General features: G+C 34.1%; 7 protein-coding genes and 3 pseudogenes across 10 annotated transcripts, besides 1 other annotated feature; 8 read left to right on the top strand and 2 right to left on the bottom strand.

Moving 5' to 3' along the window:
* Positions 1–13,300: part of a mobile genetic element that runs on past both edges of the window.
* On the bottom strand, positions 876–1,451 carry TVAGG3_0728400 (uncharacterized protein; the record flags this gene model as incomplete). Its single annotated transcript, XM_001302736.1, has 1 exon — positions 876–1,451. The coding sequence occupies one exon, from the start codon at positions 1,449–1,451 to the stop codon at positions 876–878; it is 576 nt and encodes a 191-aa protein (XP_001302737.1).
* TVAGG3_0728410 (uncharacterized protein) lies at positions 3,086–3,384 on the top strand (the record flags this gene model as incomplete). The annotated part of the gene is made up of 1 exon (XM_051244407.1): positions 3,086–3,384. A coding segment is annotated over one exon (299 nt), but the record flags the coding sequence as incomplete, so codon positions are not given.
* Positions 5,041–5,889, top strand: TVAGG3_0728420 (annotated as a pseudogene). The gene has a single exon. A coding segment is annotated over exon 1 (849 nt).
* Positions 7,796–8,297, top strand: TVAGG3_0728430 (integrase core domain containing protein family; the record flags this gene model as incomplete). Its single annotated transcript, XM_051244408.1, has 1 exon — positions 7,796–8,297. A coding segment is annotated over one exon (502 nt), but the record flags the coding sequence as incomplete, so codon positions are not given.
* TVAGG3_0728440 (integrase core domain containing protein family) lies at positions 8,330–8,881 on the top strand (the record flags this gene model as incomplete). The annotated part of the gene is made up of 1 exon (XM_051244409.1): positions 8,330–8,881. One exon carries the CDS (start codon positions 8,330–8,332, stop codon positions 8,879–8,881), a length of 552 nt encoding a protein of 183 aa, XP_051090996.1.
* Positions 9,044–9,709, top strand: TVAGG3_0728450 (uncharacterized protein; the record flags this gene model as incomplete). The annotated part of the gene is made up of 1 exon (XM_001304122.2): positions 9,044–9,709. One exon carries the CDS (start codon positions 9,044–9,046, stop codon positions 9,707–9,709), a length of 666 nt encoding a protein of 221 aa, XP_001304123.2.
* Positions 9,884–10,236, top strand: TVAGG3_0728460 (organellar and viral DNA polymerase type B; the record flags this gene model as incomplete). The annotated part of the gene is made up of 1 exon (XM_051244410.1): positions 9,884–10,236. A coding segment is annotated over one exon (353 nt), but the record flags the coding sequence as incomplete, so codon positions are not given.
* TVAGG3_0728470 lies at positions 10,292–10,848 on the top strand (annotated as a pseudogene). The gene has a single exon. A coding segment is annotated over exon 1 (557 nt).
* TVAGG3_0728480 (uncharacterized protein) lies at positions 11,805–12,179 on the bottom strand (the record flags this gene model as incomplete). Its single annotated transcript, XM_001579538.1, has 1 exon — positions 11,805–12,179. The coding sequence occupies one exon, from the start codon at positions 12,177–12,179 to the stop codon at positions 11,805–11,807; it is 375 nt and encodes a 124-aa protein (XP_001579588.1).
* On the top strand, positions 12,287–13,019 carry TVAGG3_0728490 (annotated as a pseudogene). The gene has a single exon. A coding segment is annotated over exon 1 (733 nt).

Here is a 13,300-nt window from a genome sequence, read left to right on the forward strand (position 1 = left end):
TAAAATAAAAAAATAAACTTAAAAATTAATGATATCACCACCCTCACACGTATGAAAACATAGCACAAAAATAAATTTAGGTGAAGCGGTGAGATCTCACCTCTTTTTTCACCTCTTTTTTCACCCTGTTGAATTCATTGCTTTATAACTCTCTTCCTTGGTTTCTTTTTAGTTGCTTTCTTCACGTCTGTCTCCAACTTGACTGTCTTTCTTCTTCGGCCGTAATGATACCAGTTACTTCCACCAGTCAATGGGTTAAATGGTCTTTCGTAAGGGTTTCCATACATTCCATAGGGACCATACGGAAGAACTACTGATGGAGGAAGAGTTCCATCGACTCTATTTAAATGCATTGTTTCACCTTTCATCTGGTCATTAAAGTCTTTTGCGTGTTTTGCAAACTCATCGTCCTTTCCTAAAGCATTTTCTGACTCAGTCGCAACCAAATTGGATGCTTTATTTATGAGCCCTATTTTATTTAATCTTAACTTCTTTGCAACCCAGCCTCCAATCTTCCCTTTATTTGCATCTAATGTCTTCGAAACCCTTCCTCCACTCATTTTATTTACTGCGTCATAAGCTCCAAGTGCTTTTGCTCCAAATGCTAATGCTTTTGTTCCCATTGCGCCTAAAACTGCCCAAGCTACCATTTACACCATATTAAAATCATCTCTCTTCAATATTATCTCATAAAAGTTCTCGTTACTGGAGAAAGTCAATGAAACATAAGCGTTCTCACGGACTTCGCCCTCACCGCTTTGCGGTCTATCTAACTTATTTCTTATATCATCTATACGCTTCAAAATGTCTGAACAATTGCTAACATCTTCTACAACAGTTATTTCATCATGAATGACCTTCAAGAACAAGCTCATTTAATATGCTATTAAAATCATCTCAATAATGAGTCCATCCTTTCCATCTTTAGGTAGCACAACATCTTTCATTGAAGAAGGTTCGACAAGTCTTATGTTAAACTTACTGACAAAGTTTGTTATACTATAATGCTTCGGTGGCGAATACATGTAGTTTGAAAGACATAATATAGATTCTTCAGCAAATTCACTTATACTGGATTTTATAACAATGTTCTCACGAGACCAAATACCACCAATTGACAATCTTGTAAGCAATCCTGCTGAACCTTCAACTGTAAACGTCGATGGTAACATTCCACGAAGGTCATCTATTGACATCGTTGAGTCACTGAATTTAAATATTTTCTTAAAGCAATCGTCATTATCTAACCATGCAATAGCTTTGAAGTTTTCATTCGAATATACATCTGCTTCATTAAATGTAAAACCTGACTTATTTGCAGAGATGACTTTAAAATCTATTGAGTTTGTTTCAAAATTATATGCTATGGTAACTTCTGAAGGTAATGGATGCCCTTCCGCAGTCAGTTGTTCTCTCACTACCGTTTGAAGCTTTGTGTTAAAAACTTTCATGTCATCTCCTGTGTCTAGGTTCACATACACAGCAACAGGAAAACTATCTTGCTTCTTTGTTTCATCATTATATCTCAAAACATTAAAGTTCTTCAATAATATTGTTCTTCCTGCTGGAATACTTCGAACCTGTCTGATTTCAATAGCTTTCTCACCTCCTACATACTCTACCCAGTGCCTTGGATATTCATAAGTATACTGACTTTCTTGAATTTTGGTTGGTTTCATCATAACGTGTTCATAGTATATCTTTATACTCTTGTCAGTTAGACTCGGTGCTATGTTCTGAATATTTCTGACTTGCATTTTTAATGGAGATAAAATGAAGCATTTAATACATGACGTAGATGAAGACATGAATGAAAACTACAGACAAACTTAACTCTTCTCTCATTCTTCCTTTCAGTAAGGACTATGAGTTCTGTTCAAATGGCGTTTATTTCTATTGTGGAAAGATGGGTTCAGGTAAGACATTTAATTTAATTCGTCATATACTCATAACAGAGCGTTTAGGAAACGACTCTTACTATGACCAAATCATTATATCAGCAACTTCAGACTCTATGGATTCAACAGCGAAAACATTTATGTCAAAAGTTCAAGCCTCTGTCGTTAAAGTTCCAGACAGTGAACTCATTGAATTTCTTCAACGTTACATTCGACGTAAGAGGAAATATTATGCCATCGTTGAATTTATACAGTCAGGAATGCAAAAGACTTCTGAGGAGATGGAAAGAATTATTGACAAACACCACTTACGTCAGTACTCAGGAGTTTACGATATGAAACGACTGACAAACTACATTCTATCAAAACTTTCAAAATACCCCTTCAAAAAATATCCTTCAAATACTTTGTTAGTTTGCGACGACTTCGCCGGAAAAGGTTTAGTTTCAAAACCAGACTCACCATTAGCTAATATCATTACTAAAGTCAGACATTACCATTTAACTGTAGCAATACTTATGCAAACATGGAGGTTTTTAGCTTTAAACATAAAACGTCTCATAACTGACTTCGTTATCTTTCAAGGTTTCTCACGTTATGATATTGAACTCATTTGGAAACAGTCAGGTATAACATTACCTTTTGAAGAAATTTGGGAAGCATATAAGTCTCTCATCTCTCCTCGTTCATACCTTGAGATTCATATCATGACTAATACCATTAAAGTCAAAAATATTCCATGGGAACGACCAACATTGTTTTAAAGTTTAACCTTCAATTGACTGATGGTAAACAAATTCCATGCATCTCTGTCGCCATTTCTGTTAATATTTTTGCTGTCATTCATATCATCCACTTCTCCATCCGTTAGCTTTTGAGGATATGTGTTAGAATAGCTGTTCTTAAATGAAGGCTTCTCTCCCTTGAGAGCATAAACTCTATAACTTTCTGCATACTTTATGTTTGAACCTCCTGAGCCATCATTGACATAAATTTTTATAGGCTTCCACCCTTTGTTCATGTTCCTGCTTCTTCCCTTAGCTCTTTTGTTCAGTAGTTCTACATCTTTATACACAGCTCCTGTCTCAGTGAATTCAACAATATTTTCATTCGTTAGCTTTACATTCAAACCCTTGTCGAGTATATTGTTCATTTCATACATATAAAAGGTTTTTATTCTATATGAAATGAGAAGCAAATCCATCTTAGCTGGTGCCGTTAATGTTCCAATTGAACCAACATCAAATGTTGACTCACGAACGACAAACAATATTGTCATAAAGAACTATAGTTCAGAGTGTTTGAAAGAAAAAGAACCAGAACTGAAATCCGTGAATTTAAACTCAGCTTCAAACGCTAACGCTACATCAGATGTTAAGTTAGAGTATCCACCACTGGACCAAATTCTTTCAAGAGAAGCCAACGACAATCCTTACATAAATGTTCAAACAAATCCTTCAGATAACGTAGACCATTACCTTCTTCAGTTATACCAAACAATTTTACTCAAAGACGATAAGAAGCTTTTGACAAATCTTATAAGCAAGAACCAAATAATTCTAACAAAGGAGGACCTTGAAAATGTTATATCACGAATAACAGGGAAACAATGTGTCATTGACTATCTCGACCCTGAAATCGAATGCTGTGGTCAAACGCCACCATTCATGAAAATAGGTAACATCCGCATCATTGAAACACCAGGAACTACAGGAGTTGAGTTTAAGTATAAATATTCGAATGAATATACAAAACTTTCAACAGAATATAAACTTTGCTTGAAATATGTTTTAGTAAATTAAAGCAATTTGTAATATCTATCCAAAACTTCTTCAACAGTATCGAACTCATCTTCATAATGCAAACCTAATCTTATTGACTTGGTGCAGTTTTCACTAACACAATATAGCGCTTTGCGCTCGGCGCCTTTGACGCCTTTTTCTGTTCTCTTGACTGACATAACTAATTCATTTGTTTCATCAAACAGCAACAACCAAAGTTCATGACCTAATACATAACATTCATACTTTATATTTTTAGCTCTGAGTTCTCTTGTAAGCTGTTGCATTTAATATTTTCTAAAAAGTCAACTTCAACAGTCATTCGCACTGGTGCCTTCAGTTCTACAGGCTCTCCTTGAAAGTCAACAAGTCTGAATTGCATGTCTTTCAAATTATGAGGACTAATGCGAACCATTTACCTAAATGAGTTGCTATGACAGGAACGTTTGGAATGAACATTGAATTGACTGCATAACAGAAAGACTTATATTCTACTGAACCTTTACTATTAACTCCTGAAATACCTGTGACATTAGCTATTTTAGACTCAATGTACAAACAATTACCATAACATACGTATGGAACAGATTTCATCTCAATCGTTTTGTCAACACTTTTCAAAGGAAATGTCATATGGTATGCTCCCAGAAGCAATTGAACTCTATGACTCATTCGTGTTATCTTAAACTCCTTCACATAACTGAACTTCAAAACTCCTGCAATAAGTTTAACATTCATTAAGTTTTCTTCGTTATCCTTGTTTATTGTAGTATTTATGAGAGCATTTAACACTCCAGCTAATGTTTCCATCTTATATTCTACATTATTGTGAAATCTTATTTCGTGCTTCTTTCCATCTATTTCAAACTCCATGAAATCTGTTTCATCTGTTATGACAAAAGTTGCGATAGTATTGAAGTCAACAACTCTGAAAGCAAGTGCTTCATTCTGTAGACCTAAGTTTGTTTGAAGCTTTACTGTTCCATATTCGTTTGGGTCTGTACTTTGCAAATAGAACAACATTTTATTCTCATTAAAATATGACTATTGCTGCATATGCGTATGAAACAAATGAAGCAAGAAGAGCACATGAACTAGTAAACGAAAACTCAACTTTAACCATTGAAGGCAATGATTTAGTCATTGACGATGGAAAAACTAAAAAAGTCATTGATTTCGATACTTTTAACACTTATGACCCATTCATTACAACAAGCAAGGTTCCTATCATAAATGATGGAACGGTGCAATATATAAATTCTACAGTAGATGCCTCATTAGTGAAAGTATTAAATGTTCTCATTGAATTGTTAAAGAGCTTTCGATTTGACGACAACATTAAATGCCTAAAGAATTTAGTCATGAATGAGAAACAAATTCTTGGCGTTGCTGGTAGCAGTAATGATGTACACCTTATGACATTAGAATATTATAACGAACATAAAGATGAACTGAAAGGAGAGAAGGGTGACACCGGACCTCAAGGACCACAAGGAATACAAGGAATACAAGGAACCTCAAGGCGAAAACGGTTTGGATGGAAAGGATGGAAAGGATGGAAAAACTGCTAAATCATGGATATGGGACCTTATAAATACTGGTTTAACAGCTGCTTCATATGGAGTTCTTCAATACCAAATCGGAAAGATATGGGCGGTACTTGGTGAAGAAGTTTTAAATGACGTTAAAAATGCTTTGAACTTCATTTCAAATGGTTCGGATACTATTAAAACTTTATCTGGTTGGATGCAAGAAACAAGGAGTCAAATAGATACTGTAAGACGTATAGCAAACAATGCACGTACGGGATTGGATACTTTACGACAAGCACAAAATACACTAAAGGAAGCAAATGATATTCTTGGCTCAGTATCAGACATGCATGAAGATTGGCTTAAAGGTATTGACAAATCTTTAAAAAATCACAGTCAGTCTATTGCTGACTACAAGAAAAGTATAGATTTTTTACATAGTGCTATGGACGTACATGATGGAAGCATAAGGAACTTACTTAATGCTAACAATAACTTACCAGGAACTATTAAAGCATTTATAAAGTCCTTTGTAAAACCCGGTGCTCTAACATTTAGGTCTTTGAGAGCAAGAGCATTGAAGTCAAGAGATGCAGAAACTCCAACAGAACCTACAGAAGGAACTGAAACAACAGAAACTCCAGAAGAACCACCAAAACCAACAGCTAATGAAATATTGTTCGAATATTTTCCAAGGTACTCTGTTCTCATTGCATACATTCAAGAAATACTTAAGAAAGCAGACTTGACTTTAGGAGATGATGAAAGTTCTGTATATCTTTCGTTCCAGTTTCAAATAGCAGAACTTTTGAGACAGATATGTTAATGTATGACAACATATCTGATTTCACAAGATATGATGACGACCATGACCCCGAACACGGTGAAGAAGAAGTTTTACAAACATCCATTAAGACAGGAAAGGTTTTAACACAAAGTCTCATTATTGACACCAAAGATGGCGAAGTGGACGTTCTTCAAGAGCTGAAGAAAAATACTTCTTCGGGAGGTGGTGGTAGGCATGAACTTGAAATAAATGAGATAGAAGAGAAATTAGCCGAAAAAGCAGATAAAGAACATAAACACAATATCTCCGATATAAATGAACTTCAAGCTACATTAAATAGTAAAGCGGACAAAAATGAACTTGACGCAATGAACAAAGTTTTGAAATCTCATAAACACAACATCTCCGATATAAATGAACTTCAAGCTACATTAAATAGTAAAGCGGACAAGAACCATGTTCATTATATAACTTCAGACGAACAGATTATAACGGACTACCATGGATATTTAACACGAAGTGATGAAGCGAAGACAAAAAATGTTAATGAAAGAAGATATAAATACATTCGTGCTAAAGGTTATGACATAAGCTGTACTGTACAGTATGATGTAGCTAAAGCACCAGAAGCATTTGGTTATACCGGTGAAATTTATGCCTCTACTTTCAATGTTAACGGTGTATTAGTTGAACCAAGATTTACTTTGAGAGTTAAGGCAAAAATAACGTTTGAAGATGCTATTAAAAGTAAAGCTGACAAAGTTGAACTCGAAGCAATGAACAAAGTTTTGAAATCTCATAAACACAACATCTCCGATATAAATGAACTTCAAGCTACATTAGACAGTAAAGCTGACAAGAACCATACACATAAATCCTTCACTACTGTTAGAGCAGACGACATAATATTGAACTTTGACCTTGGTTCAAGTGCACCATTAGAAATCCAAGTACAAGCGTAAAAGATACTCTAAACTTTAGATAACAGTTGAACATTGAAAGTCATGCCAGAAACTTTGAAGCACATGAACTACCAACAATGTTAGATAAGAAAGCAGATAAAACTTATGTGGATGCAGAACTAACAAAGAAATTTTCGAAACCAGATACAATGACATTTACAACAGAAATTATAAATGGTGAACCAGCAACTCCATTTGAATTTGTTAGAGGTCTTCAACCAGATACTTTTGAATTTTTCTTGGATAATTCTATTGAACTAACATTACATTATAAAAGTGGAACAAATGCAACATTTCATCCGGGAGATACATTCCAAATGGTATTTAATGACATAAGTTCTTTAGAATATGTTTATAGAGTTATGAGCATATATGATTTAATATATCCTATAGGAGCTGTTTATACGTCTATGAATCCAATAAATCCAAACACTTTATTTGGTGGTAGATGGTATGAAATAGTTGACAGTTTTCCATTCTACACTAATACGCAGTCAATGAAGATGGGAGGTTCAAAGAAAATAGGTATTGAAAACCTTCCTTCACATATGCATAGGTTCAGTGGAAGAACATCTGTGGAAGGAAACCATTCACATTCAATAACAAAAAGAGGTTATACAAATCTTGCAGCGGGTTCGGATAGACAGGGAATGCAGATATGATATTTCAACTGACCCAGATTCAAGCACAGGTATTTTCTGTGGAACTGCAGGAAATCATACACATGTTGTAGCTGGTATTACAGACCCAGCAGGTAATGGAAAAGATTATATGCCTCCTTATATAACAATGCACGCTTGGATACGAGTTGGTTAAACTCTTTAACTTTACATAAATGAGCTTGAAAGAAGTATTCGAACAACATCCATGGAGGTCATTTAAGAAGTTCAATGAAGCTGCAAAGAGTCGGGGATTTACTAACAGAGCTGAAGTGAAAAGGTTCTTTGACAAAAATGTTGTACATCAAACAAAAATAAACCCTTACGACTACTTTTTACCAATTTACTCCAACACTCCTGACGCATACCAATTTGACACTCTCATTCAAAGCAGAAAAGGAGGACATAAACCATTCCTCATCTTCATAAATGTTAACACTCGTAAAGCATATGCATATCCAATGAAAAATAAAGGAACTCGTGAAGTGTTAAGAGTTTTACAAAAGTTTGTAGCAGAACATAACCCAAGTACTTTAACATCAGACCAAGACAGTGCATACCTCAGCAATGAAATCACAGAATTTCTCATTAAGCATAACATAACTCACTACACTACTGAAGACCATAACCATAACATACTCGGCATCATAAACCGCTTCATAAGGACTCTCAGAGATTTAAACCAAGAGCGAGACTTTACCGAAGAAACAATGAAACATTTTCTCGAAGTATATAATTCCTCAACACATTCTACAACAGGACATACACCAAATTCAATGACACAACAACAAGAAGAAAAGTATATACAAAAGAAACGAAGCCAAACACAAAATATCAGAAATTCAACACAATTTACCCTCATTCCTGGTACAAAAGTTCGTGTAGTTCTTGACGACAAACCGTTGACAAAGAAACGTTTAAGGTTAAGTCGAAATTATTATATCGTAGACTCTACGCAAGGTAATGGATATCTTATAAAAGCTGCCGACGACTCTATTGCGTTTTATCCTCGACATAAATTAGTCGAAAGTAGTAATGGCAAACTTGCTGAAACCATTGACGAAGCAAAGCGAGGAGTGGTTATTGAAATACTTGGCTATAACACAAACGATGACACTTATAAAGTAAGATATGAAGGAGGCGTTGAAGATGTTATACCATCTAAGAACTTGAGAGAGTCGAAGCCAACACATCTGGGACCATTAGAGCGGGAGTACTGGAAAGACAAAAATATGCCAGAAAGAATAAGAAAATTCTTCTAAACTTTTTCATTAGATGTAAATCAGACAAAAATAATGTTTAGGTGAAGAGGTGAGATCTCACCTCTTTTTTCACCCCGTGAATTTTCATGAATTTTCCCGAAATAAAAAATAAAGTTAGTTTTATTTTTTTTTATTTTTTTTATTTTGTATGTAAGAACAGAAATGTCAGTCGAAGCAAAAACATTCACGAACAAATCTAATGGCGAAACATTCACAAAAGGCACTTATAACGGTATTGAAGTCTTACGTAGAGACAAGGATGGTTACATTAATGCAACAAAGATGGCAAGAGAAGCAGGAAAGTTAAACCATTTAAACAGATTTCTCAATAGTGCTAAAATGCAGGAAATTCTTGAGTTTTGGTTGAAAGAATACGGTCGAGCCAAAAGTGGCTCAACCTCAAAACAAGCATTTTATGAGCTTACTAAGGGCGTTATGAATGAATTCAAAGGTATTTACATACATGCTGACCTCGTTCATTTTGTTGCTGAATGGTGCTCTGTAAAGTATGCATTTTATGTCAAAGATATTATGGACTCCATAGACAAGAAAGTTCATGAGAAGTTAGATGAAAAAGAACTCGAAGATACAGTAGAGAATGCTAAACATTTGTTTGAAGAAGAAGTTGGAAAAATGTGTGAAAAACAATTAGAACATGAACGTGAGATATATTATGGTTATAGAGATTCTCCATACGAACTAGACCAATGGGAACAAGAAGATTTAAAGAGAGAATTTAGAGAATATGAACTCGCTAAGATAGCATTTGAAGCTGCAGAAAAGAAGTTAAAAGTTTGGGGTCGTTTTGTAAAAAAATATTGTGAGTAAATGAACCATTTATTTTTATTGAATTCACCAAAAAATATATTTTAGGTGAAGAGGTGAGATCTCACCTGTTTTTTCACCTCATTTCTAACCTCTTGAATTTTCATGAATTTTCACAAAAGACCAAAAATAAAGTTAGTTTTATTTTTTTTTATTTTTTTATTTTGTATAAAAGATATGATTTCAACAATCGGCACAACAACAATTCAAGCCGCGAACGGCGGGACTCTGTCCACAACAACAGCACCAAACTCGTTAGTCATGAATCCTACGTCAATGTTAGTAGAGATGAAAAACTTCATTCCTTCTTCATATACTTTTGAAACAGAAATCCAGAAGATAAAGCAAGAACTTTTAACAAGTAATTTAGACTGTAGTGCGAAAGATGAAGAAAATGAAGAATATCTTTATGAAATGCAGGACATTATTGACCATTTACCCAAATTGCCTGAAATCCAACAACAAAAACTCACTATTCCTGAATTCGACGAAATTGAAGTGAAACCAACTGACTCAGTAGAAATAAAGAAGTTCATACGTAAAGTAAATTATGAATTCCTTGGTTTTCATTGCAACCATAAGGTTATGGACAAAGATTGCGACATGGTATATAAGAATGTTTCTGACATATATAAATCTGAAGAATTTAAGACCTACGACAACTTTGTTTCATTAGTTGCAAAATGTGTTTGGGAAATAAGAGATAAAGATAGAAGAGGCAAAGTATGGAACGAACAAATAAGACCCGCTATGTTTGAGATGAAGAAAACCATTGACGCCTTAGTTGTTTTAGCTGGTTTTATTTCAATGTATAACGCAAAAATGAACCCGCAATGTTCAAAATGTAAGGCAGCAATTAGGAAATATAACTACTCAGTCAAAGAGATAGAAAGAATAGAAACGACTATGCAGACTTAAAGAAAGAAGCAGAAAAGCCAGCAGAAGATAAAATGAACATGTTAGAATTTCTGAACAAAAACTATCCAACAGCAGAAGATTTCCTTCTATCTGACGTCAAGAAGAAGTATAAAGAAACCTTCGGTATTGTTAAAACTTTTGACATACTGACAGAAGAAATAGAAGCTACGAAATTGTTTAGGATTTCAAATATACATCGTACAATTCATGTAAAACGCTTGTGAAAAAACTGGGGTGAAAAAAGAGGTGAGATCTCACCTCTTCACCTAAATATTTTTGCTTTAATTAAATGCTTTCCGGAAACGTCGATGAAAATCATATGGACAAATTATATGAAAAAATTAATAATGATTACCCCTCATTAACCAGGGAAATGACGGATTCTATAGTTCGTAAATTCGATGAAATACAGGATATGTGGTTCGACAGATTCGACATGAACGATAAGGAAAAGAGAAAGAACGATAACAATTTACTTACTAAAAGAATCCTAAAATCTAAAATAGGTGAAGCTTCAACATTTAACACAGTACATAACTTTTACACCGCTGTTTATATTTTCAATAATTTATTTAACGATGAACGAGAAAGAAAAAGTATGTTTAACGGAAGAAATGAATATGATTTTATCCTTTGTGCTGTTCGGGATGTTGACATGAAACTAAAGAAAATATTCTTATTACAAGATGACACGGTTGAAGATGAAGTCAATGAGTTTTTAAATCGTGATTTAAATGAAATTGATGAAGTTATGACCGAATGTTATAAAAAGTTCAAGGGGTGAAAAATTAGGTGAAAAATTAGGTGAGATCTCACCTCTTCACCTAAATTATATTTTTGTTCAAAGCTTCCACGAGAGAAAAGATTCCTCATTCGCTAAGGATTCCAAAAATGAAAAAATCATTGATTTCGGCTGAGAAAAAACAGCAAAACCCTTCTTCCACGGGAATAAAGAAATAAAGAAGAAATAAAGTAAATTTTTTATTTATTCCCGTGGAAGATAGAGCACTTTTATGACACTTTTTATTCACGACAAACAAGACAAACAAAGAAAATAAGAAAATACGGCGCTGTCGCGGTTCGAACCACAGACTCTGACCCCTCCATAACACCACCTTAGACCACTGTGCTACGTAGCCTGTCGACATAAGATTTTATAAATTGCATATTTGACGTAAATTTATTTCCATCTAGCTTCCCACCGCATAAGATATTCATACGTGTTTGTAAGACATTCATTAAAATTCTTTTCTATTGCATCTAATCTTGCGTTATTTTTTTCAATAGCTTGTCTGTATTCTTCATCATCTCCAGCAGTGTTTGGGTCTTCACGTTTAAAATATTCATTGTTAACCAATTTTTTATCTACAAATTTTATTAGTGTTTGATTCACTTCGTTATGATAACGGTCATATTCTTTCAATACGTAAGTGAAGACAAAATGCGTCGTACCTTCAATCTTAAAGCTTAAAGAACTTTCAACACAGTTTTGAGGGTCTGTCAGTGCGTCAATGAGATAGTATTCGAAGTCAGTCAATAATCTTTTTAAAGTCATTTCATACAGGATAAAATTTAATGTTGTGAAGAAATAGTGTTTATCTCAGAAAAAATAACGCTAATTTTATTTTTATTTATTTTTTTATTTTGTATGTAAAGACAGTAATGACAACATCAGAGAACACAACAATGCTATCGTTCATGAAGCCATAAATGAAGAATACGAGTACATACAGTATAACAAACAGTTGTCTCATTCGTTCAGTCAAAGACGATATGTACCAAATGCAAAGTATTTTGACAGCATGTTTTGCTCCAGATACCAAACACGCAGACGATTGGTTCAAAAACCAAAGCACACAAGAACTTTTGAGCGAAGCACAGCGAGACATACTTTTTTCTGAAAACAGTGAAGAACAGCGAGACCGACTTCCTTCAGGGTCGCCTAAAACTCATGAAAACAGTGAAATTTCTCTAGACCGACTTTTATCGGCCATGCATAAAACACATGAAAATCGTAAAAATTTGCCAATAAATTTAAGAGGATATTATGTACATAGACTTCTTGTAAATGCTGTTGCAATGTGGGCTTCGCCTCGTTATGCTTGGTATGTTTGTAAACTTCTTGACGAAATTCACAGACAAGAACGTGAACAGATGGAAAAGAAACTTCAAGCAAAAGATGAAGTCATTGAATCCAAAGACAAAAGCATACAGAAAAGAATACCGCGTTCAGTACCAAAAGGAAAGGAAAAGAGTTATAAGTATATGATATATACTGAAGAGATGGAAAATGAAGAAGATAAAGATATGGTTATGTTGCATTTAGTCAGAAGAAACAACAAAAGCTTTTATGACCTTGCTAAGATTTACAAATCTGACAGAAACTGGTTCTATCGTGAAAACTTACCGATTTCAATGACACCGAATGAGCAAATAAAGGAAATTGTCAAAAATACTCTTCCTCAAACACACTATGACATCAAAGGTTGTACAATACTTACATTCAAAGAAGACTTACCATTGTTAAAGGAAAAAATAACAGAATATTTCGACAACTTCAAAGAGGAAGAATAAAAAAATCTAAGCTAATTTTATTTTTTTTTTTATAAAATTTTATCTCATATGAAAGAACATGAATTTAGAATATTCGGAACTCATGACAGAAGAGGAGAACGA

The sequence above is a fragment of the Trichomonas vaginalis genome, chromosome III, assembly GCF_026262505.1.
Source record: "Trichomonas vaginalis G3 chromosome III, whole genome shotgun sequence".
NCBI lineage: Eukaryota > Parabasalia > Trichomonadida > Trichomonadidae > Trichomonas > Trichomonas vaginalis.